General features: G+C 33.8%; 1 protein-coding gene across 2 annotated transcripts in view; it reads right to left on the bottom strand.

Annotated features, from left to right (window-relative positions):
- The window catches only part of LOC119635525 (roundabout homolog 2), a 110,973-nt gene that overhangs the window by 40,267 nt on the left and 43,783 nt on the right, over nt 1–26,923 (bottom strand). For both annotated transcript variants that reach the window (XM_038030353.1, XM_038030354.1), the window contains exon 2: nt 1,453–1,646. In XM_038030353.1, coding sequence (XP_037886281.1) covers nt 1,453–1,646 — 194 coding nt within the window. The remainder of the gene's footprint in view (nt 1–1,452; nt 1,647–26,923) is intronic.

The following is a 26,923-nucleotide window of genomic DNA, read 5'->3' as shown; positions in this document are numbered from 1 at the left end:
TGTGAGAGAGAGTTATTATTATTTGCATTTATAGTTAAAATTAAAGTAGCGGAATCAATTCATTTAAATGGTTGGGTGGCCAGATTAAATAATGTGCAAATGTGAAATGAAATCTCAAAGCAGTAAAGAGTGAAATGTAAATGAGTTTTGCAGCGGAAGAGCTGAAAAAACATTCGTATTTAAAAGTGCTAAACAAACACATTCTCTCTCAAAAGGTAAATGAATGAAATTCAACAGACCCATAGAGAGGAGAGTACTTTGAAATGGGGAAAATAAACACATGACAAAAGTATGCTGACGCTATAGATGATGATGATTATGACGATGGCATAGCAGTACTATGCATAGTGTAGACTAACAAAAGCAAATATAAATAGACATAGATAGATAGAGATAGATGTTGGCGGTACGAGTTAAAAGGAATTAAAAATTAAGTATACACACGTACGTATTTGTTCACAAAAGACAAATAAACAATTCCAAGTTCTTTTTGAATGCTTTTATGAGTACGAGTGTGTGTAGTAAATGCAATGAAGTCAGTCAGCTTTCGATATGTATAGTTTATTTAAATACACAAAACATACGCAAAAAAGCCTTTTGTATATGTGCAAACCTCATTATTGCTGTGTTACATTGCTGCTTCACGTTGCTTCACACTGCTTCACACACTAACACACTAACGGATCGCTTCAACGCTGGGGCAATCAGCCGCCAACGTCACAACCACCGAGTACTTTTTAAGTCAAACGGTTTCCTCTTGTTTATCTTGCGTTAATGAAGTTGTTTTACCTTAAATTCACTCGACATTTTTGACTCACGGGTATACGTATACAACAACAACAACATTAAAAAAAAAAACAAAAAACTTGCAACGAACGGGGAACTGGGAGTAGCAATATAAAGAGCTTATACACAAATAATTTCAGTAAATGAAAAACAAAAAAAAAAAAAATAAGAAACTGTTTCGTACCGACTCAACAGATGAGAGGCCAGGAATGTGTGATTATAGTTTTGCATCGTTTGCACTTTGCTAACAGCCGCCCGGTATGTGCGTCTGCCTTAAGAATTTCGCATTTTTGCAATGTCAGCAGCCAACAGGAAAAATATGAATTTTTTATATACACGCACATATAGGTGTAGATGTACATAAAATTTATTTAAAAAAAAAACAAAAAAAAAAGAAGAAGTAAACATTCACAAACAAGAGTTGAGGCAACCATCTGAGTAACCTCCGGATAATTATAGAGTCAAAAACGGCTGCTACCGGCAGCGGTAATGTTATGTCGTTTTTCTTTATTACGTTCTTCGTGCATTCCGTTTGCTACACGTTTTTACATTTTCACATTTTTTCAGGTGTCACTTTTCCCCGTCTGTGTTCAACTATTAATTTTGTTGTTCATTAATATTGGTTTGATGTTGTCTTCTTTTTTTTTTTCAATATTTTGCTCCTACCTTGAGAAAAAATAATCCTCCGGCTGGCAGGGTAATCCGGTGTGAACCTGGCAATATTTTCAATGGTACTCTGTCTTTATACCATTGTATGGTTGGTATCGGTGAACCTTCCGCTTTACAATTAAGCGTCGCTGGCTCATGTCTCGGTACGGTGGTGTCGATGGGATGTTCCACTATTCGGGGCGGATGTGAACCTGTAAAGAATTTCAACAAAAAATAAGAATATAAAAAATGAATGAAAATGAAATTTCAAATTACATACATGCATACATACATACGTACATAAATACATTGAATTAAAACGAGTGGATGTAAAAAGGCTCGGAATGGAACGAATTTCTTTAAATTTTTACGAATTTACGTAACCACATCGCTAAAGCATCAAATTTTGCTTTTGCAAGCTTTCGCTTTCACCTTTAGCTTTGCTCTTCTTGTTCATAACGCACAATATTACATATTAGCTTGAAAAAAATTTCAGATAATTTCGAGTTTCTCTTTAGCAACTGCAATTTCGCGCTATATCCCCTAACCCCTAGCGGTTTAACACAGACGGTGGCGGTTAGAAGAAAGGAAAAAGGTGGTCGTTGGTTAGTGGGTGCCTGTAAGTATTATGCCTTTACCGATTGGCTAAAAGGAAGTGTGATCAAGCTGTACTGAGATTTTTTATTATAATTGATATTATATGGGCATAGCTCGTGGAAGGGAGTCCCACAGCGAAAGTTGGAGTGAGAGAACAGAATTTCGAAAATGCTTTCTTGCAATTAAAAAATATTTTTACTTTCCTTAAACCCAAGCAACAACAAACTTATAATTCTTCAATTATCTTTGAAGATCTATTTCCTGGCCTTTCATCGTCTAATAACCGTTATTATCATCAACTCTAATCCTTTCACTTATACATCATGTTTTTTTTTTTTTTTTTTTTTTTGTAAATCGCTTTAAAAGCCACATATACTTAATTATACTTCACTTTTATCCCACCTAGCATGATATACATTTTTAACAATCATTACTTAGTTGGTAGTGTACTTTAATTTTGTGCTAATATTTTCTTTTGTTTTTACTTTGATTATAGTTTAGTTTTTCAGTTAGTAAAGAATTTTTTCTTTTTTTTTTTTCTTTCTTACATGTTTGCAATGATTTCCTGTTGAACTAAGAAATTATGTGAAAAATTCCTTAAATGCATAGAGAAAGTTGGTATAATAATAGCAAGAAACATGCAATATATTGAAGAAGGACTCACACACATTCCCCTCCAGAGTTGACATAAAAAACAATATAATCAGGAGCTCAGATTTCATAGACATACATGCATAAGGTTTTTGTTATTTCTTCTAATAAACAAGTTTATATGCATGTGTTCTTTAATTGGTCATGTACTGATTTGCATATGGTAAACATAGGTTTTTTTTGAAACTAGGTTTAGTAGTCGGAAACTCAAATGTTTACAAGAAAAACAATTACTTAAAAAAAAAAAACCTTCTAAAAAAAGAAAAATTTGAAATTGAATTTTTTCTCTTTGCAAGTCAATTACAAATAATCCGGTAAATAATAGTTCTGAAGATGGACAAAAACCAACCCGAACCCTTATTTTAGTTTTTAAACTAAAGTTTTTTCTTAAAAAATTTAATGCCTTCTTTTTTGTGTATAATTAAGAACTCAATGGACGTGAGTTCAAATCTGAAGTACAGGAGAGTCTTCAATAAAACCGACAACTTTAGATGCTGGCGATTTACGACTTAGTCTTACTTCCCGGGCTAAATACATAGCAACATTATAATTAACACATTATGGCGTCATTTTCATGCCTCGGTACAATTGAGTTTTATTTCGGAAAAGAACCACTAAACAGGATCTTTTTTTCATTTTTTGCGCTTGCTTTTGTAGGGAGTGCCGACTGGTATGTATGTGGGGAGAAAATTTACACAAATTGCTCAAGAGAATAGATAATGCCGTTACAAAGTGTGATCAGATGACAGCTGCATATATGTACCACGCAGGAGGACACTGATTTAGAAGGATGGACCCACCTTCTACTACACCCATCGATTTAGAATCATTTTCCAAAGATGAACATTTTCTGAATCAATCTAAGTTTTTCTGTCTGCCAAAGACGAAGGTCTTAATCGGGTCATGTCAGTTGACGGTTTGGACATCCTCCAATAGGAGGGCTTCATTGCAAGTGTGCTTTTACATGAAAATAATGTAACGTTATTCGCGTATTATTATGATGAAAACGAATGAATTAGACGAAGTTGGTCGGATGTTTAATGTGTGGCCTTGTTTCTACTTGAAAAAAAGGCGTCTACATTTTCTGTTTTCCTTTTAAGTCTTACTTCTGAACGGCTCAATTTCATTTTTTTATTCCAGAAAATGCAAAAAGAAAGAAAACTTGCATCAATAGGATGAAACTTTCGAATTTGATTAGCTTGTATAAGGTAATCAAATAAGATTTGTTTTTTTTGAACGTCATATCGCCCAAGTACCTTTTTTAGATTCTCACTTAAATTGCCATCTGTGTGCAGTATCGCATTATGGAAATATACCATCATAAAATAGCCTACGCAACACTGCACTTATTCGTATAACGAATTTTCAAAATAGGGCGCTATATACCAAGTGCCCGAAAAAATAGCTCGGTCCAAACTATTTTGAATACCGCTCGTCTTTGGGCCAAAACAAGTTACAGTGCCAAATTTCATTAAAATACCCCAAAAATGACAGCTTGCAGGTAAAGCACACGAAAGCAAAACGAACAAACGCGCACGCAAGTAATGCTTGAAAAAAATATATTAAATACCATATACGTGCGATATGATAGACTAATTGGTTCTCCTTTCCTTTAAACTATTAATAGCTGGAAGGTATTGATTGTCAAACATAAAAGACCAGCTTAGCATTTTAATTAATTAACGTTAACCATTGAACTTTATAATCGAATCAGATTCAATGATTATATACCAATGCCTTAGAGAATCAATCATGAATTAAACTAAAGTTAAAAAAAAAAAAGCTGCAAAATGTTTATTATAAAAAAAAAAACTTGGAATTTTAAATTTCTTGCGCTCCAGTTGTTGAATATCGTCGTGCACAGATTGTTTCATATGATGCTTGCGCTGTTCACGTAAGCAAACTTGTTTACATAGCTGAGCATATATGTTATGATTGTCTCTACAACATGATTGTTTTGTAATTACAAACTCGCTTATAAACCTAAGCACCTAGGTACATGTATACATGCATCTATAGTTCTCCTATTTTCATTTTCTTCCTCGGAACGAATATATGGCATAATTGCCGCTTACTTTGCTGACACAGAAAGCAACGGCAGCAACAACAGCAATAGCAATAGCAGTAACTATATACTCCCTCCATATACTCTTTAACTTGGCTATGCATGTCTGCGTAATGATTTTAGTTAGTGAACGAGAAAGGCCTGAGTAAAAAAAGGAAGAAATAAATATAGTTGCGGTAACACAAAAATTGCCATAAAGTTTCTAGGTTGGCAAAAATTATGCCAAAATGCAAATTTAAGCTATACACGAAAGACTAACACAACAAAAATATACCAACATAACCGACCAAACGTGGCAGGCATACAAACACTAATAGGGGAATACATTAGGATGGTTTGTGTGTATGCAAGTAGAAGAAGTGTTTTTCTCTTAAGAACGAAAAGTAAAGAGTATGTTGTGTTGTGTTGTGTTATATCCTCCGTATATATTATCGATTGTTTATAAAACCCGTTACTCTTTTCACTCGGCTTTATATCTAGAATTAGGTGTATTTGTAAGCCAGCGTAATTTACCAAGCATATATACATACCATATGCTTGGTATATATATGTATATATATATAAATCTTTTTTCATATAAACGTGCTTGCATCTGCGCCTCTTGAATACGGATTATTCAACAGATAAATTACGGCTATGCCGAGTGCAATGAAACTTTTTTTTTGAAGTAGAACAATACATATCTACATATGTATATGTATGGTTAGGTATGTATGTGTCTACTATGTATGTATTATCTATCTACAATGTCAACAAAAAAGTTCGCGGCGTCTTTTCATATAAATGATGTAAAGTTGCGCAACACTCTTAAGTGGAACTCTAGAGCGTTTTAAAAGGTCACAATCCTTAGAATAAAAGAATTTGAAGATTTGATTAACTTGTGAGGCTAGTCAGCTAGATTTTTGATTTTTTAAAACCGATGGGAAATTTCGTGCTGGCTATGGCAAAGATTCTTTATCAAAATCAATAGCACATATATAATTATCTTATTTTCGCACGAAAAATTTCAATATTGAAGATGTTTTTGAATTCTTGAGCGGATCAGACTTTAAGTGGTAAGCAGTGAAATTCTGCAAAAATTTCACTTCATGACACCTCTATAATCCTACATGCTAGCTAAAACATAATCTTGAACCCTGGGTACTAGGTTGAAATAATGCTTAGTCAGTGGAATTGGAATAGAATTCTTCACTCCCTTCTACTCATTATTGACTAAAATGATTGATTTTAGTCTCCACCTTCGCTACTCTTAGGAACTTGCGCGATTAAAGCGAAGGCCCCAGAATTGATCTATAAAAATGGCGTCGTCTTCTCCCAGAACTATATACATTTTTGGCGATTCGTTTGCGAACTTTATTGGTGTATGGTTGTGTAGTTCAGTTGTAGGACTTTCTTATCTGTGTAAAATTGACTACAACGAGGCCTATAAAGCTCTTTTGAATTATTTTTTGCTTGGAAACCTCAAAAACTATACAATGACCGCTTAGGAATATTATCGGAAAAATGGCAAAGCCTTATCAATCATAACGGCACACATTCGCTTTAATAAAATTCATTAAAAATACAAAACCAACTTGTTTTGAAATTTGATAAAAAACGCCACAAACTTTGTCCTCTGGTTCAAATTGGCTCATTTATAATTTAAAACCTGGTACGAAGATAATATTCGGCTATGATCGAATCTTTTATGCCCACACTTTTACTCTAAAGGAAAAAGTCGAGAAAAACTAAACCTCAATGATTCATAATATTAGGTGGGGTTTTTTCGATCTGTAACAACACTCAAATTTTTATCGTTGCATCTACTGTAGGTTATGGGTAATGAGCAGGAAACCATCTCTTCATTTTGAAAGCAGAGGTGTTCTTAGTACTATAAGGCCGTATTTTGACTGTTTGGCTCCACATTGGCTACCAATCTGAACGAAAGCAGCCTCAATGATTTCAGCTAATTTAAAGGCATTGTCTTAATTTTTGCAACCAGGGCAATATTCGCCAGAGACATTACGTAGAGTGACAAAAGAGCAGACGGACATCTCTAGTACTGGATTCAGAACTTAACATTGCCTAAGAATATATAAACTTTATAGGACAGATGGGGCTTTCTTCTGAGCGTTGCAAACGTTGCAGACAAAACGGATATAGCCCTTCTTGGCTGTTACGCACATCGTTCTGGTGGAAGAACGCCATTTGCCCGAGCACATGTAGGCTTATGTATATGCAGAACTGACTGCGGCAAGTAATTTAAAACCATCTCTTTATACGTAAACTTGAAACGTCGTCTGTAATTTCCTATTTAACACGATTCTCTCTGTTTGTAAGGCTGTAAGGAAGAAAAAATTACAGTTTCTTTAGTACGTTTATTTTGTTATTTTAAAGCATAATACATTTGCTTGTCTCAAATTTACGGGCATATAGAATGTCAACTGCACCCCTTTGACTTGAGTGAAGTGAAAACTTGTTGCTTTAATTTAACATAGAAACTTAAAGTTTACTTGTTTCTTTCCTATTTTTTTTTTTTTTTTTTTAACATTTTCTTTATAGTAGCACACAAAATAGGCGCCACAATTATTATTTCACTTTTTTCTTTTCTCTCTTTTGCACGCTTGGTTGGCAAGTTCTTATATTTTTTATTTAACAATACAGTAAAGGCGCTGACTCATGCAAATATAAGAACACTTTTCCATACCGAACTTACTTAAGGAGTCGTATGTTAATGTGCGAAGGTATGTGCGTGTGTTTTCTGAAAGTAAACTCATAAAGTTTTAACTCAACGCTTTGCCTGTATTGTATTGCATTTTTTTGTTTTGTTGTTGCTTTTTTTTTTTTTACTTTATTCTATTCTATTTATTGTTCCACTTTCCACTTTTTAAGTTGCTTGCAATTCACACCGTTGTATAACGGTAAATTGTAAATTATACTTTATGCACATATAGCTGACTCTGTTGCTTTGCATTTCCACGACTGTTCTACGTATGCGTTCGAGCACGTTTATGCATATTTCAGTTGCTGAGCAGTGGAATACAATGCAAATGGGAGGGGGGAACGAGACACGTCCGCCAAGAATGTGCAGTAAATTTAAAATCAAAAAGTAAAGTTTTCTTAGCAACGTAAAAACTGGTAATTTTTTCGTTTATTTTTTGTTCGTTTTTTGTGTGTAATTCATCTGAAAACTTTATTCTTTTGTGATTTTTTTTTTCTTTTATTTTTTTTTTTTTTTCTTTGTTAATTTTGCTTATGCATGAGGGTCCATTAAGAATTAACTCTCAGCTATTAAACTGTTAATGTTTGGCGAGAAAATTCATTAATGCAAGGTGTTTTGATTGTTTTTTTAGAAACGAACAAATGTCGTAACTAAGAGAAGGCCGTCCTTTTTTCTGTTCACCCTTTCTTCGGTTGCTTTTTTTTTTTGTCTAAGGTATGTTACAAATGCTGCAAATTTTTGTTGCAGACAAAGTTTATACAATCACGAAGAATAATGTCATAATTATTGGCAGATACTCTAACTAGTGCTAAAAATTGCGTGTAGTGTTTGAAATGAAACTTATTGATTTACTTTTTTCAATTTTTGTACTTATAACTTCTCATATAAATGAAATTCGGTGACATACTTACACTCGTTGATTTACTCATGTCAATCATTAGCTTTAAAATTGTTTTATGTATCTTACTCCATCTAGAAAAGATGCAGAATGTAAGAAGAACTAAACCGATAGTTTTTCCTTTGCATCTGTTCGGACCGACTGACTTTCAGACAAAGCCGACCTGTAAATATTCTACGTCAGTTCTCCTAACACAATTCTGCATTCATTTTCGCAAGGAAGCACCGAAGGTAGTACTTTGCTAGATGGGATCCAAAACATATTAACAAGAAGATCTGTTTGTTACTGCATTAACTTCATTATTAACTTGATCGTCTCTAATATCAATGTCATCGTCTGCAGCAGACAAAAGTTGGTATATAATATTCTTGTTCGTATTTATTTTATGTATATAACATATCTACATAATTCGTTTAGCACCTGATATAATGCAGGTAGTCAAACATATATGCTTACAGATATTAATATTTTTTTTTTTTACTGAAAGTAATATGAATTTAAAAAAAAAAAGTATGCTAAGTTTAAAAAAAAAAAGATGCTAAAGTTTTGGTTTTTTGTGAGAGGAAAGCAGATTAGAGAGTCGTCGGATTTACTTTCAGGATCCCTCATAGCAAATCGGTGGCCGAAGGAGGCTTTAGATAGTGCAGTGTACAGAATGGCCCAAGGCTTATGATGTACCCGTTCGGTAAGCAGGTTTTGCACATGTATTTCCTTTAGATTCAACTGTTGTTGGGGTGTTCGTTGAACAAAAATTTAAAACACTAGCTCTACAATGACACGTCGTGCGTCCGTCTTCACAAACTTCGATCTTCTTCAAATGATACTCAAGATTAGGCCCAAAAATAATAAAGTCAGTAATTCGATATACAGGCAGACAGAGAGAATTATTGCAGCCATTGTACGTTGCAGATGTTTTCAGTAATTTTCATAGTTGACATTATTTTGCCGCATGATTAAAAAATTTGCCGACGAACTTTTGAATGTGGAATGAAATTTGAGAGTTGCGAAAACCTAGTACTTATGGGGAAACTCTTCAATGAATTTAATAGACGCTTTATTAACGAACTATATCAGGAAGCCAAAATGATGAACATGATGTTGTATAAGTCAGCTCAACCCTAACCTAGCGACCGTCTTTGCCTAATTATTGTCCATTAATTCTACAATTAGAGCATATGGTATCAGTTTGCATAACATTCGTATCAGCTAAGCTTGGAAATGATTTCAATATATTAGTAACTAACTCAAACATGCGTATCATCTCCCCATTTCAACTTTCGCGGCCTTGAAGATTTCAAAAAAGGCCTAGTTAATCAAGAATATCACGCATAGATTCTAGGAAATCTCTAGTGCGTATTTCTCTCCCAGACAACATCAGGACAAACATCACGCATTGTCATTCTTCTCGCCGTTGTACGACAGTTGTATGTAAAGTATTTATAAAATTTATAAAATTAACTCTACAATGTGATTGTGCGCATGAAATGCAAATTGTTTTCAATAATGGCTTTCGATAACCGAAAATCGTACACATTATTTGATCATTTTGTTGAAGTATTACTCAAATCATTATGGCAAGGAAACAAATGAATGTTTCTGTTGATAGAATTTTCCAATAATTGAATTCAATAATGCATGCAGACGAATAAATAAATTTATTAAACCATTCGGTTTTTTTTTAATTTTGTAATTGATACTCAATTGATGAAATTGCAAAGCATGTATCCATCCAAATAATGTCCAAAAAAAAGCCAACACACAGAAGAATTGTAAATAAATGCAATATAAACAATTTTTAACATTCAATACGTAATAATATAATCGGGATGCCTGCACCGTTTTTATCCGTTATAAAATTGCGTTTAGGCTGAATTTGTAGAAAATTAATTCATCTACGTGGATATCTTCTATGTAAAAGTTTTATAAAATAATCTCACAAAAATCTAAAATTGAGCTGAATTAGTATTAAAATTGGTAGCCCGAAGGAACAATGTGTTAGCGCTTTCCTTTCTTTCCTCTTCTCCCTATAAAAAATAATCTAATAAAGTCCTTTGACTTATGGCTACGCTTTAAAGTTCGTTTTAATTATATGAGTTTTCACGGTATTCCTCTTATTTCAAGAAATAACTAATATGGGCTCGAACTAGCATACATTTCGTTTCGATTTTGCCACTCAAGTTTCACATCCAGTTTTCAATAAGTTCGTAGGACCACGAATAGTGGTCCTAAAGCAAATGTCATGCCATTTCGATACAATTTATTTGAAAGTTGTATTTGTGAATAATAATACAAGCTTGTCAATTGTGACCATACATCTGTACGTCGTCCTACGAATTTATCGAGCGCTGTGTTAGCTGCTTTGCAGCGTTTGTTCAGGTCTGATATTAATTTTTATGGCGTTCAACTTCGTCGACTCTGCCGCATTCATGTTCGCTTTACAACGTTTGGAAATAATTTTCCAAGAAGTATCAAGTAGTTGCAGTAGCATCTGTGATTCTCTTTTTCAAACCCTTCTCTATGGTATGTAAACTATTTGTCTTTCCTGTCCAAAACACTATTTCTCCTTTTATCGAATAAGTGTAGCTGATAACTTTCCACACTAGTTTCCATGAAGCAGCGCTATCCATATATATATATATATATATATATATATATATGTGTTCAAAAAGGCTATTTCTCAGACTTTGAGTAGTCCAGAAAATGTCAGAAAAATGTCAATTTAAATATAAATGATTGTCAGGCATTTCTTACTAAGCTTCAACAATTGCTATCAAAATCTGGCAAAAGTGTCATGTAACTGTACTTCAAATCAGACAGAAAACTATCCTTAAAAGCTTCTATTGACTGTTTCTATGGGATTGTAGTGATTGATGTGGCGTTTTCTTTTTAACGTGATCAAGAAAATAGTTGCTTCGAACTAAATACGAAGGTAAATGTGTTGCTGTTCGCGCGACATCAGTTTGATTTGTATTGTAGAATGTATGTATTGTTGTCGTCCGAGACAAGCTTCTGTCTTACTTTCTTAAAAGCTTTATAAAACAGCTTCAGTGCGCCACTGTTAGCATTTGCAACCGGTCTTCACCTTGATTTGTGAAGGCTCTTTACTCCTTGTAAATGTGTGATTGTTTCGTCCCTTCCGTAATGCCTTTATTTGCACAAGCAATATAATATTTTTAATAAAAATTCTTTGCTTAATAAATTTTAGAAAACTCGCTAGCAATTTCAACAATTACAAACCGACATTTTTCTTCCCAAATTAGCAAAGTGAATGGCACGAAACTTTTGTTAGCTTGTTTTACCAAATAAACAAAAATAAATTTCTATTTGAAGCGTGCGTGTTTAAGATGAAAATTCCCCATATTTATTGAACATAAAAGCGTGTACAATGAAATTACAAAAAAAAAGAAAGTATGGAAAAAATGCTGCGCAGAAAATGATCACATTTACGTGACGGACGGAAGAACATGCAAAACAAATTAAATAAATAGATAAAGATATATCTGCAACTCAAGCTAATCGCAAGGTTCACACTGAGCCTTTTCTACTCAGCATAGTCGTTAATTTGTTGCGTTTTACAAATACTGGAAGTTATACTTTGAAATTAAGAAGAAGAAGAAATAAAGACCATGTTGATCATACATATTCAATATATGCAATACTAACTAAGCCATACGTTAAAAATTTCCCAAGACTTAATTATAAGCGCAATACCAAACTTATGTTGTAATAGCGAAGGCAAGAATGAGAATAAAACGGCAAGACGGCATTACGTATGAGTTATAAGTAAATATAACATGTAGGTATGCAGTTCGACATGATGAACAGCTTTTTTAATGCAATAAAAATATTACTCATTTCACTCTTTAATATACGATACATGTCCGTGCTGCATCTACCTAACTTGTGTGTGTGTGTGATATCTCTCTCCGCCATCAGTATAAAAATCAAACAAAATCTTTAACGATGATTCAATCACTGTAGAATGAAAATGTTTATTTTTCATATAATTTTTTAAAAAGAATTCTTTTTTACTTTTTTGAAATAAAAAATAATGCCCAGGAAACCCTTTTTATGTTAAACATTGCCGCAGGACACTCCCTATAAACAATTAGTGAAAAAAACACGAAAGTCTTTCAAACAATAGATATGAAAATTGGGTAAAAAACATGAGAAAAAAGCAAACACGGTAGTAACAGACAGTTGGTAGACTACTAACTACAAGAAGAGAAGCATGAAAAGCCAGAGATTTAGAAGAGGGAATGAGATTAACATGCAAACTATATGCACAGTGCAAATGATACGTATGCATATGTATAATATAAAGATAAAATACGCAGCAAACCACTATACGAGGTCAAAGAGCAGAGTTCGGTTTGACAGTCTGAGGTTTTCTATGGTTACCATATTGAGTCTGTGTGTGTTTGGGTGGTGCTGCATTATACGTATACGTTTTTCATTTTATTTGTTTAAATAATTGTCTGTTTTTCATTTTTTGGAATAATAAAAATAAACAAGTGAAAAAACACGGGTGCTAACAAACTGTCGTAAAGCATACACACCTACAAACGAATTTTATAAGGGTTTATTCAACCCCAAACCAGCTGCACCCGCTTGAAATGGTTAGATTGCGTTCTCTTCCTTTTTATTAACACTCTATACCCTGATGACATGCAATATTTGCCGAAGGGTCCAACACGTCATATTCGTTGTTATTGCTGTTATTGCTTTTGTCTTTTTAGCACATAGAGCCGCAATGAATAAGAACACATACATACCCATGCACATGCATGCATAAGCGCTTACATTTATATCTATCTGTCGTATGTAACTGTGCACGCGTTTTATTATAAATAAATTTTTTTTTTTATATTTTCGTTTGATGTGCGCTGGGAGACGGATGAGAGCGAGAAAAAAAATTGTACCTTGGTTTGCAATGGATTTTTGAAACAATCATAAGCGAATGTCGTTGCATTTAACTAATAAGAAATAAATAATAAAAAAAAAAATTAAAAAAATATCGAGAGAATTTTAAAGCCCAGCTAATGCATATATGTGGGTTCTTGTTTGCTCAACGTCATGGAGGGGTAAATTGAAGAAAAAAAAAAGAAGAGAATAAAAAAAAAAGAGAAAAATATAAAATATATGAAAAGCGACAAAGACCCCTTATGTGCTTATGCACAATTATGCATTGTGTCATTTTGTGTAACAATGAGAGTTAAGGCAACGACTATACACAATAATGTCAACGCAACAACAATGAATTTATTAAATTATACTTTGTGTGCAATTAAGGCGTGTCTGCTTTTTTAACCAAACCATTATTTGCAAAAGTTATAAAGACCAACACCCAGCCTTCAACCCAGTCGGTTCCGGTTCGTTGAATACATGAATTCTACCCTCAATACTTTTAGAAGGTCTTGTCTCTTGAACATTTCTTCTTCATTTTCTTGATTTTTAATGCATGTGATCTATCTTTTAGTTTTGTTTTGTAGTTTTCTGACTTTAATGGCGGGTCGTTTGTTTAATGTGACCCGCTGGTCGTAATTTCATTTTTCAAGGGTGTCTCTTGTATACTTTGCTGGTCATTTCGACATGTTTGTCTCGCTCTCCTTGATAAACTATTGAAATATCAACACTTAGCCAAAGTGAAAATATGAAAAATGATTGTTTAACTTGACTTTCGGTTTTCTTTTTCCTAGGTACAGGGAAACATTCAATACATGGCTTTTATATAAGTGTGTCAGAAGGCAAACATATCTGTAATATATGTCCGTCAAGTAACATTAGGTGAGTAATCATAGTACGGTCAAACGAAACATTTTTAAATATTTGCTTTTGTCATATGAATGGGTGCGTTGATATTCTATTGAAATATTGTTGCCCTTCTGTCCTTTTTTGCTTTCACCATTTGCCGCCTGAAAATTGTAATAAAAAAAAAATTTATTCCAAAAAATTAGCTTAAAAAACTTATATTTCGCTTCATTTTTCGTGTTTTAATTGTAAAAATGTTTTTTCCAAAATTATTGGGTCTTAAGGAGAAAGAAGCTTGGTTTCGTTTGTGATTTTGAATCGACAACTAATGCTGGCAGCATAGAAAGGCGAGTCTGGCTTTCTTTCTACCATGCTGTGAAAATTTAAACACAATGTCTTACTCTATTTTAAACTGAAAAGAAATGCAGAAGATACGGAGATGATCAAGTTGTCCTGGGGAGGGAAAGTGGATCAAGTTATAAAGCAGTTGAAAAATGGTCTGATGAACGTTCGTATGGGTTCGTATTGTATGTCGTCCATCTGTCTCTAACAAAAACAGACTAGGAGGAGAATTTCAACTCAGTCTGGGAACTTATCCCGATTGCGGCGTAGTCCTCAGACATGTCCTTTTCTGATGCCTATGTTCAAATCGATGTAGTCACATTTAGCAGATCAGCGGTTCTGCAAAGTTGAAGATGGGCGATACAATATCGATAAGTGTTTCGCTTTGAAATCACGAAATTTCCATCATTTTTTATTTGAATACCTAATGTATTAATAGGCAAAGATGATAGCCCAAATTGAAGCAAGGGAAATAGAGAAAACCTACTATGGAAATGTGAATATGTGCAATGGGGTGATTCTTCTGAATAATGATATTATTTGAATTTAATTACATGATTTGTAATATTTTTATATATCAATGAAGTATGGCACTGGACTTAAAATAACCTTCCCTTTGCAACACTGAGGAACATGCTCGAAAGACACTATAAAATAAACATTATAATGAGCAACGTAGGTGGATTTAATATTACCCTCAAACCTGTTCGACCCTGTAGACCCTTGTACAAATTTGCGTGAAGCGAACTTTGGAAGAGAAAGTTTAAGTTTGTCATATATATTCTCAGTTGACAGCCAAAGGGAGTTCGAAGGGGGTTCGATTCCACGATAACATGCTTAGAAACCCTATTTACGATTGTACGCACGACTATTGTGACAAATCGAATGGATTAAACTTGTCTATGAACTCTTGAGACAGTTTTGTCACGATACGGGACGACGCTCATCCATGAAGTCATCCAGCCATGTTTTAGCTGGCAGTTTTTGGTCATTCCGAACATTGATCGTCACCGAAGCTGGTACAACGACGTTTCCTAGCCACGACCCTGTCAGCGTGTCAACTCGTCTGTCAGTATTGACGTATGGCGTTTGACCTTGAAAAGCAAACACTTACCAGCAGCCCGATAGTCGATTTTGTCTATTTTAATTAAAACGTTCGCATCGACCCATTCAAACGATTATCAAGCAATAACTGAGCATATAAAATGATTGAAATTCTGATGAACACTAATCAACGCATGCACAGACGTATTCCCACACTTTTATAAACAAATGCTTCCTTTTTCATGTTCAGGCCGGTAACTTTATGACGCCTCTACATAGCACGTCACTTGAACTTAAAAATCAAAGTTGAACAATAAAAATTGATGAAAACGGTTAACTTATTAATAATGAAATCCAATAACATTTTACTCTGTTATTACAATTTTGAGTTTGTCTCACTTTTGATTTAGAAAATCAAGTTTAATTTCGTTTTAATTATCTTTAAATCAAACTAAACTGAAATTATTGTCTCGTTTTTTTTTTTTTTGAAGATATTTGTTGGAAATTGTCATTTAATTCCCGTATTCACAAACACGTCCGTATAGTGCGTGGAGAAGTAGATAAAGATATTTTTGGCAAACCCATTGCAGCGCGCACATCACTATGCAATTTCTTGTTTCTCACGTACGTAAAGATATTTATGCTCTCGAATAAAACTCTCACATAAATTAATTGACAAAAAGTTTTGCATGTGTTTGTTTGTTGAGACTTCAGCAAATACATTAAATTAATTATGTAATGTAAACAACAAAACTACATATTTCTACGAATGTAAGAAACTGTGCGAATAGAAGAAATTCAACAACATGAACATAACAAACAAGCAATGGGCGGAGGGGGGCTCAGCAAGAATCATCAGAGAAACGATGTTTATACGTATTTGTCTATATATGTGATAGCAGAACTAACTAGCATACCCACTTGAATATGCAGAATAAACATGAAATTATGCTATGACATCAAACGAAGTTTATATCCCTTCCCCCGACTTTAAATCCTATTTTATAACTTTATCATACATACATATAATTATAATATAAATAGAAAGGGAGACAGAGAGACAGAGAGAGAGAGAGATAGAGAGAGAGTGTGTGTGTGTGTGTGTGTGTGCATCGATGCACACGCAACCAAATACAGCTATTCAGAGCCACCATAACATATTGCATTTATTTAGGGCTCAAATGAGTTTATTTTTGGCTTTACTCTGTGTGCAAGTAACCACTGCTATGTGACTGCAAGGGTGCATTAGATTACATTTGTGGAAAGAGATTTTGTGGCAATCTTCTGTGTACCGGTTACATTTTATGACTTATGTGTGAAATATGCTGATATTCTAAAGGATCTCAAAATTATGTTATGTTTTGTTGTGTTGTGGTGATGGTTGTTATGTATCAACATGTGCAACGTGCATATTCTCCACATAACTTTGGCATTTTATTTAATATTTAAACACAGATACAGACGCAACAGGCACACACAATGACGAAAATGCAAATACATAATAAATATACGGGTGCACTGGTATGCTCGTGCGCTCATAAGCATATGCTCACATATTCATGTTGTTTGATATTTTATGATGTTGCAAAATTTTCTTAAGCACAAAAAAAAAAAAAAAGCTATTATACTTGCACATACATACGACATCATTATGTGTTATTAAATTATGAGCACAAGTTATTAACAAGATATTGTGTGAATCTTACAATGATGGCAGAAAAGTAAAATGTCCTCAGGGAGTGCAAAGCATGTGGCAATACGAAACATTTAGCTAAAAAGCATCTTGTAATTTGAGGAAGACTTTATTCTACATTTTTAAGAAGCAAATTTTTTCTTTACATCACTTGCGACTAACGGATTTTCAAACCATCATATAGTTTATAAGATATGCTGACTTTACCACACACATCTTTAATTCCACTTTAGTAGCAGTCGGTGGAGAGTGCGATGATCTGTAACTTCGTTATACTGTTACAATACCACAATATATGCACCACAGACTTAAAATATGTTGTTGTTTCTTTCTTTTTTCTTTGTATATAACTCAGATGATGTCCCCCGCACGTGCAAGTACGGCGGTGGTCATAAGTGATTATAGGAGCAGAGAATTGGTAAACGTGAATAGTGTTGGCGTATCAGGTGCGATGCTTGCTTCAAAGGCGGCTGTTTCGTTTAAAGAATGACGCGGGAATGGTTGATAGGACAGACAATTCTATTGCAAGTGAGTGAGAACGCTGTGAAAGCAAATGTTGACCTAAATGTAAGCACTACACAGCTTGTGTCACCGAGATACCGACAGCCTTGAACGTAGTTTTATCGCCCATTTATTTCTGCAATCTTCGTTATATGAGATCATGTAAGTGATACTGTAATATCAACCCAATAGGGGCATTGTAAATGATAAGGACATGAGCTGTGGCGAAATAGTATTCGCACCGCTTGGAAAAAGCCAAGCTTCCCTGCATTTTTTGACACCTCTGTCTAACAAACATCATTTTGTATTCTCATGCACAGAACATGAGGGCGCACTAACCCTTTCACCGTGAGGCCGTCAGAGGAAACAGCCTGTTCGATACTATGCTTTAAAAGACAGCATGGTACTCTGCCGATATTAAAGTTTTACCGTATAAGCCTGAGCCCGTTCTGATGTTTTTATGAGGTCTCGATTTATCGTGCATTTCCCTGCTTCGCATGTGTGAGAAAATATGCTATCATCGGCGAATGAATAAATGGGAGTTCCTATCATCCACAGAGCATCAGAAAGAAGGAAGAAAAGAGAACAGCGCTTCGTGATACTCCTGCATCTCAATGATATTTGCTTCAAGTCAACTTTGATGTGTTTTTAATCAGCAGTGAATTAAAATTCCTTGGAGGTGTGTCCACCAAAGTCAGAAAGTTTGAAAAGGCAAAGAGAATTTCACCGATGTTGCGGCGATTTATATCATTATAAAATTGATAAGGGAATGGCAAGTTTGTGGCTTCTTCTAACTAACTAAGCTCATATCTGGATGGCTGGCTTTTTTGGTTTCTTTCATGATTATCAGAAAACTTGATTATAAAACTAGTGTGTCTTTCGTGTTAGCGTTTTTGCAGGAAAAGATTTTCTTTTATATAATAATATACAAAACGTATGCCTCTAATTATTTTAACATAAAAAGCGCGACTAAAGCAATACGACAAGTCTAAACTTTTACTTAGACGTCGAATTGTTGTGCAAGCTTTCTTCTTAGCAATACTTTGCTCATATGAATTATTGCAAGCATAAAATCTCTGTAAGATATTATGCTTCGGGTTTTGGAAAGTTTCAAGCAATTTTTGTGTTGTTCGTTTTTCTTCTCTACATAGTTTCAGTTAAAATTCATTTACTTTCTCCTATCATTAAGCATTTATTTCTATCTCAACTTTTCCTTTAGTTTCGAAATACTAACCAGAAACTATAGTAAATTCCCACAAACATATTGAGGTCGTTTTAAATTCTACTCAGCGGATAAGTGTACAACAAAACATATTGTATGCATTTTTATAGGAAAAAAATGGGTTTATATGAATTTTTCCTCAGGAGATTCTCTATAAAAAAATTTTTCTCTAAAGTCCTTAACATCAAGTGCGTCTGAGGGCATACTTTAACCGGAGCATAAGATCTATATAGTTTTGTTTGTTTTCATTCTTTAATTTTTTCTTGTTTACTCGTTGTTTTGTATATTTATTCAAACGTATGCATATACATGCAGGCATATGCTTGCTTATATTTATATATATATAGATATATACAGTTTAATTGCTGCATATAAAAGTCTGGAGTTAACGCTAAGTGTTATCATTTTGCCAACTAAACTAACCATGCATTAGCTCGAATATGTATGCAAGCAGCCGCACACGTACAAGTACACAAAGAAAATAGCAAACATGACCAAATAAAATAGTATGTGGAAATTGTGCTAACAAGTGCACACAATTTGTTAATGTCAGTGAGGGTGAAAAACGACTAAACGACAACAACAGTAGCAGTAACTGTAGAATTATAGTAATAGTGGCAGTAAAACTTTCTTTCAACTGCAACAACATCAACAATAATAAAAACTATTTATATGACCCTTGGAAAAGCGCAACAAATTTAAACTTAATTTCAAGCATAAAACTATACAATAACGGCACAGTATTAACAACAGGATAGGTATAACTAAAGTAACCCCAGCAGCTTACGTGTACATATATTCTGTGTAATATACTGTGAGTAAATCCAGCAATTAGCACTAAATTAATGCCTTGTTAAGAAGAGCTGAAATCTTTTTAAAAACAATAATTAATTTTTTTTCTATGTCATATGCAGGCTTTAGATTTATTAGTAATCTAGAGAAGAGCTTAATTTTTCAAAGACTTTCTTGTACAACAAATTTGAAATTTATAAAGTTAATAAAAACCTGCCAGATAGATATATCTACAGGACGGGGAATGTAAAGTATTACAACTGAGGTGCAAAGACACAACAATTTGGAAATGCTTTCAAAACATTTTTCCTATGGACAGTTATTAGTCATATCGAAACTAATGACAGTTAAGCTGCAGTCGAAGGTGTTTGACAATAAAATTCAAGATTCCATAATCGTGAGAATAGTAAGAACTATTTAGGGTGGAAAAGACTGTAAATTCTTCAGACAAAACTTTGCCTATAGAGTATATCCAATAAAAGTCATTATCTGAAAGAAAAGTGTTCTTGGAAATTTCGGGCTTTTGACTCCAGCGTTCAGAAAAGATTGCCTGAGTTCAAATGAGTGCCTGCTGGAAAATGGCAACCCAAGATTTTGTCTAGGGTTCAAATGAGTGCCTGCTGGGAAGTGGCAACCCAAGATTTTATCTACTAACTCCAAACTTCTCACTCCCAGACTACCTTACAAAATGTTTTTGCTCATTTAAGAGCCTTTCCAATTAAAAATATGTGAGTGTAGCTGCATCGAAATGATTTTTGGGTGGACATCAAGCTGAGAGTGATTCGAAAGTTTTCGAAGCTTCTGCCAAGAAACTCAAAGTTTGACAATAAAATTGTTGGTGTTGATTATCAGTTCAGCTATTGAGTTATATCTATTTTTCTGTCGTTCTCTTCATCATTTAGCAACTTGTATAGAACAAAAGGCGCTATTCTGTCTTCTACAGATGCTCTAAAAAAGCCACTTGCGGGCATAAAATCGACCACATTATTAAATCTGTTGATAGCAGAAAATATTTACTAGGAATCGTGTAGACCAACTTCCGGATAGCGGCCCTTCAGTCGAATCTTCACATAGTACAGTTTCCGTCCGTAGTGTACACGATAACTACATATCTTGTAACCGAGCTGGGATAAACAAAATTATTTGAACATGAAAGAATGATAGGACTGCAGGCTGATGAGGAAAACCCTTAAAAATTTATCTACATATTATAACAAAAGACGTGTCTATAATAGGTATAAAAACTCTACCTACTTATATATTTTATAAAAATAATAATTTCATACTTAAATGTACACTAACTAACTTTTCCAATATTCTATTGCCTTGGCTCCTAATCGAAAAAAATTTTCAAAATTATGGTTCTTTTTAAGTTATTACAACACCCTTAAAACCATGATAGGGGAAAGTACGCACGAAATACTGCAAGGTTTTTCAACCTGTTTTTTAAATAACTGGCTTTTATAATGTTAGGTCGAGTCGGACTAAATAACTTCCGATACAGGTAGGTAGAATCTATTGTTCGTATTCAGTAATTCGTCTGTCAACGGTATTATTGTCCGCAAAAGATAGTAGCTCAGAAAGAATCAACCACGCCTACCAGATCCGAAAACAAACATCCATTGGATTGTCGAGGCATATTCAGATAGACACGTCCAGCAGAATTTGTGGCAAGGGTTTAACGTGGGTTCCTGCCTGAAAGGCTTAACCCCACGGTGGCCCAAGCCACTTTTAAGCGTACTACGCCCCCTGGCGATTTAGACAATCCCCACAGAGTAGGGGCCTAAACAGCACCAGAGTCCAGAACAGTTTATTGTGTATGGAACAATAAACCCCACTCTGGTGAATGGCGAGGCCTAGCTGCACTCAATTGTTCCATTTTAGCTAGGAACTCGCCAACCACAACCACCACGACTACTCCCCGAAGGGCCGCACCCAAGCAGTCAGGACTCACAAATTGATCAACTGACTGCTTCCGCCATAAGGCTTCCACTGTGCTGTTGATCAATTACCACCATTACCACGTCCAGCAGCTGGAAAGAGTGCAAGAGAAACTCCATGAAAGGCGTCCAGCACTTGTCAATCGCAAAAACGTCATTCTCTTACATGGCAATGGGCGACCGGATATAGCAATAATGATTCAAGAAAATTTTCTTGAGCTTGGATGGTTATTTTTACCACACGCAACTTACTCCCCCGACCTTGCTCAAACAGGACGCCCCCTTTTTTGTTTCTTGCAAAACTTTTTGTGTGCAATTCTGAAGAGCCAGGCACTTAGGTTGTCAAAAATTTCTTCCACGCCAAGCCAATCACATTTTACAAGGAAGAAATTAATAAACTGTAATGAATTTGGGGGAAGGTCATACATAATAGTTGCGATTACATAATAAATTAATACAATTTTGGTGCTCAATGAAAGAACAATAAATGTTTGATAAAAAAACGGAAGTTAGTTGTTATTCGAACTAATATTTAAATATATGCTTAGCATTATTGAACGTTGCTATCCGGTTGCCTTTTCTTCCATCCAAAAAATATATAAAAAAAAAACTGCTTTTAAACCCTGCACCGCTTAAGCTTGTTCGTATGTATATAACACCCGGAAGAACTTGACATAGATCTACCGTTTTCTATACCGATTCAGAATCACTTCCTGATTCGATTTAACTTTATCTATTCGTCTGTCCACCTCTTCTTCTTCGGTTTTCACTTAACAGATACAAAATTCTGTACGGCAACAACATCCGAGATAATTCAAATTGCGTTCTTAAAAAATTAATGTTGAAATAAAAAAACACATTTATTAGGCGAAGAACAATTTTAGTAATTACTGAGAGTAATTTATTTTAATATTTTTTGTTTTGTAATTAAATATTTCTCTTTCAATTACTTTTCTAACTGATATCACAAAAACTTTAATACACTTTATGTATGTTTTCTTTGAGCGAATCCATAAGAAAAACAATAAAACCATGAAAAGTGAATTTCATTCTCATACTTATACTAATGTAGCATTTGTCCCTTGTTTTTTAATTAAGTTAAGTGATGACATATTTTACGCAGCCTAACCAAACAAACAGTTTAAATATACGTTGATTAAGTTAGAGACAAAAATAAATTTTAGATTTCTATCTCTAACTCTCTTATTTTACCCTTCCGGGAAAATAGGACACAAAGGCTTTTTACGATTTGTAGTCTTGTCATAAATTTATTCTCATTTCACATATACATATAAATAAATTCTACAACAAAGCATTGAATGGATAAATACATACATACTCACTTTTTAAGGTTCTTTACATTGTGCTTAACAATTAAATATAATTGAAAATTTTCGGCTGAAAAATATGATACCGAAAACGTGATTTCCTTAAAGAAACAACAAATAACTGTCTATATTAAGTGTTGTTCTTCCCTATCTTTCAACCAAAAAAAAAAAAAAGAAAAAGGGAAAACAATTGAAATAAGTATACATACATACATACACGTATACAGAAATATATTTACTCGACTATGTAGATTGGGGCAAGAATTACGTGCCGGCAACTCGGCAAGCAAACGTGCGTTAAAATTTGCAAAAATGTTACACACTGTTCTAATAACATCCTTTTCTCCTGGTTTGTTTTATCTGAAAATATTTATTCCTAAAACACACGCATTAGCTCTCGAAATCCAAACGAACTCAGGTTCATTACTATCATCATCATTATGTGCTCTTGGTGTTGTTGCCTGATTGCTATTGACTTTGATGGCTTTCTAAAGTACACTCTCTGCTGCCTGCCTGGTTTATCAGATTTTTCAATTTGCTGTTAATTACGCTCCTTTACTTTCATTTTCAATATTCACCCTTTCACTCATTTCTATATCTTACCTAAAAAAAGGAGAAAAAATTGCAAACAAATTTCATCGCGTTCGTTATGTTAAGAGGAAGAAAATTATATACCTTTCATTGAGAGGAATGACGAGATACTAATTTTTTTCATTCTCTTTGTAAATACGCATTGGATTTTGTATTAAGTGTACATAGTACGTTGTTCAAAGAATACTGAGTCCGCGGAATATAAAATCGAGAATCTTAATGAACATGAACTTACTAAACTAGATGTAGAAATCTTCGTAGTTTTAAAAGTTTACTTGCAAAATAAAAGGTTCACGCCAATAAGCGCGCGACTCATCTTACTCTGAATTAAACGTTTAACTTATTTAGAAAAAGAAACTAAATTTTTATTATACATTGCCAAGTCATATATAATTTTCCCTATGCCAGAAAAAATTCCATCCATGGAAAGAGAATTATATTTTTTGAAGAGGCACTACCTACGTAAAAAAGTAAAATTATGGCATTTGCAGTGAGCACAAGTCAAGAGGGATTTGAAAGAGACCCATGCACTCACTACGCATTACCGTTTGGATCGCTCTATGGGATGTGTCGTCTTGATCGAAATTAAATGAGATGCATATGGATAGAGCAGCCAGTAGGCGCAAGTACGGTATAATAGACGACAAGGAGACGAAACCACAAGAAAACTTGCAGACATATTTTCCGTTATTCACTTTTGTAAAAGGTACACAGCAGTCGCTCTTAATAACCTTGTAATTGAACTCTTCATGACACGCGAAGTAGACGGCGAAGACGAATTTAATATCCAATAAAACGGTTCCTCCGCTTTTCCCATAATTAAATATAATTTTAATTAGTTAGTAATTGACATATTTGCCTTAAGCAATTAAATATAAAAAAATTATTATATATATTGTTTCGAGAATAAACCAAAGATAAGGCTGCAATAAATAATTCCTTATCAATTCAATGTGATATGCGTATGTTTCCAATTTGGGCGCAAGCTGTCGATTTCTTTTTCGGTCGGACCAAAGACTCTGTCAAAGTATAAAACAATTAGGCCACAAGTATAACAGGCTAGTACTAACATCACAACATATTCTAACAAATTAAATTGCCTTTCCACATCGCTATTTAAAGGCTGGATATGGCACGAAACAGTTTTGGCAATTAAAGTGCAAGGATTTAAAAGAAAAGAAGCGTTTACAAATCATTCTATATAGAATTTTCAGTTCTTAAATACCTTTCTTGGCCAAGTCAATATAGTCATTATAAGGAGTCATTGTCTGAATGGGAAGAAATTATTAACAAATTATAAAAGATGGCTCAAATAGTTTTTTATTGAAAAATCTATAATAAAATAAGCTTCGCTTGGTTAATGCCGAATAAAGTTAAACAAATCCTCTTAGCTTTTGCATTGTGTAGAATACATATATATTAAAGACAATATTTAGTTTTATAAACTGAATAAAATTTTTGCCCGAAATGAAAACTATCTTCTCAAACTTTTTCTCATTTTCTTACACACACGTGTACGAACACTTCTTGACATATTTGGATTTGAAGTCAAAATCCCGCAAAAAAACATTTATTTTCCATTTCATATAAGTCATGGTAAGGCAACACCAAAGAATGCATGCATTCTGTAGCTAAAGTTTTTTGTTGTTGTAAACAAAATTTAGTTTTTATGTTAAAGTATTTGCTTAGGCGTTGGGTTCACATAAACCCATACACACATATACCGTATTGATCAGAAAATGTACACATACGCTCATGCATGCTATATATATATATATATATATATATATGTGAGAATTCACCAGAGCATGCAATAGAGCAGAATTGAAGCAAAAAAAAAAAAAAAAAAAGCATAAATGCATCAGCATTGAGAGTAAATGTGTACTTGGCTTCGAGATGACTATGTAAGAAAGAAAATTTTTCAAAACATAGTATTGCACATGTGTGAGTGAAGTTTTTGCATAAAATAAAGAAAGAAAGAAAAAACTTTTCGCATCGAATTTTCTAGTTCAATAATTGTTTTGAAAAAAAAAAGTGAAAAGTATGGAGGAAGGAAAGGAAGTTGAAAAGAGAAATTTTACCATTTGGAAAATTTTATTTATCTGTTGCAGGTGTTTTGACAACGGGGATGGAAAATTTTTTTCGATTGACATATAAATGTTAGTGTGCATGCAATCGTCTAGCTATTTGAGTTTTCCATATGTATATGTGTATTCTGTACTTTGTTTTTTCCTCTTCTCTCATTTTTTTTTTTTTTTTTTTTCAATTTAAAATTTTATTTGCTTTAATAGTTAAGTGGGTGACAAAGAGAGGCGTTATCTTTCTAAACGCATAGTTGCCGCTATGGTGTCCTGGTATGTGTATGCATTTAGTTGAACCATTAAAGTTATTTACACATTCTGTGGTTTTAGGGTTTCTTAACCCTAGTTACTCTACTTTTACATGTCTCTCCCCAAACCGAAAAAATATAGTGTTAATTGACGACAGATAAACAACACGAAATCGTGCTCTCATTACCCACTACATCAAGTGCATATTTATATATGTAGATCATATGCTAAAGTGTGAACAAGTCTGATTGTGAAAATTCCAACGTCAACGTAAAGGTAAATACTCTCTTCAATTATTTTTGTTGAAAGTTACTTTATAAACTTGCAAGTTCCGAAGTGTATATATAATATATATGAAAAGTATTTAGTTGTGATTATGTCTAGTGTTTTTTCTCAACATCAGTTCATTCATATTTTTCATTTTATTGAAAATGCTCGGTGTCATCCTACTTCTTTATATTTCTCAGCTCTGAAAAATGAAATGAGGAAAAGGTAAACGTTATTGCATTTTCGAATTGACTTAAGCATGTCTGTGTTTCTGAATCGATTTAAGCACCTCTACCTACCTATCCGTCTGATGTTTGTCTATGTACTTTGTGCCCATTCTATATTTTCATTTTCGAAATATTTTGAGGAAATTTCGCACAGTGAGATATTGTAGCCTAACCCTTTTTTTATAGCATAAAACAATTTGCAATTTCCGCATACTATATCGAAATGAGAAATTTCGCTTAAATGGGCAAAATTTATAAACTTGCTCCGATAAGAAAGCAGTTGGTATCTTATTACGATAATTAGTCCACAAGAACAACTTGAGATAGAAACTAACTGCAACAAATTTGGAACAAGTGGCTTAAGTTTTTGTATCCCATATTATATGGGAAGTGAGGATCTAATTGGCATATTGTCCTTTTAGTACACTATTACAAACAGTTAACATCAGCTGACGTTGTGGGTCGTCTCGCGTACAAATCTGAAAACTGCATTTTGCTTTCATGTTGGAGACAAGCTATAAGTTTCCGAACTTTCACAGAAAATTAAAT

This window comes from Glossina fuscipes, unplaced genomic scaffold (assembly GCF_014805625.2).
Source record: "Glossina fuscipes isolate IAEA_lab_2018 unplaced genomic scaffold, Yale_Gfus_2 26, whole genome shotgun sequence".
NCBI classification, from domain to species: Eukaryota; Metazoa; Arthropoda; class Insecta; order Diptera; family Glossinidae; genus Glossina; species Glossina fuscipes.
This window is presented reverse-complemented; position numbering and strand designations above follow the sequence as displayed.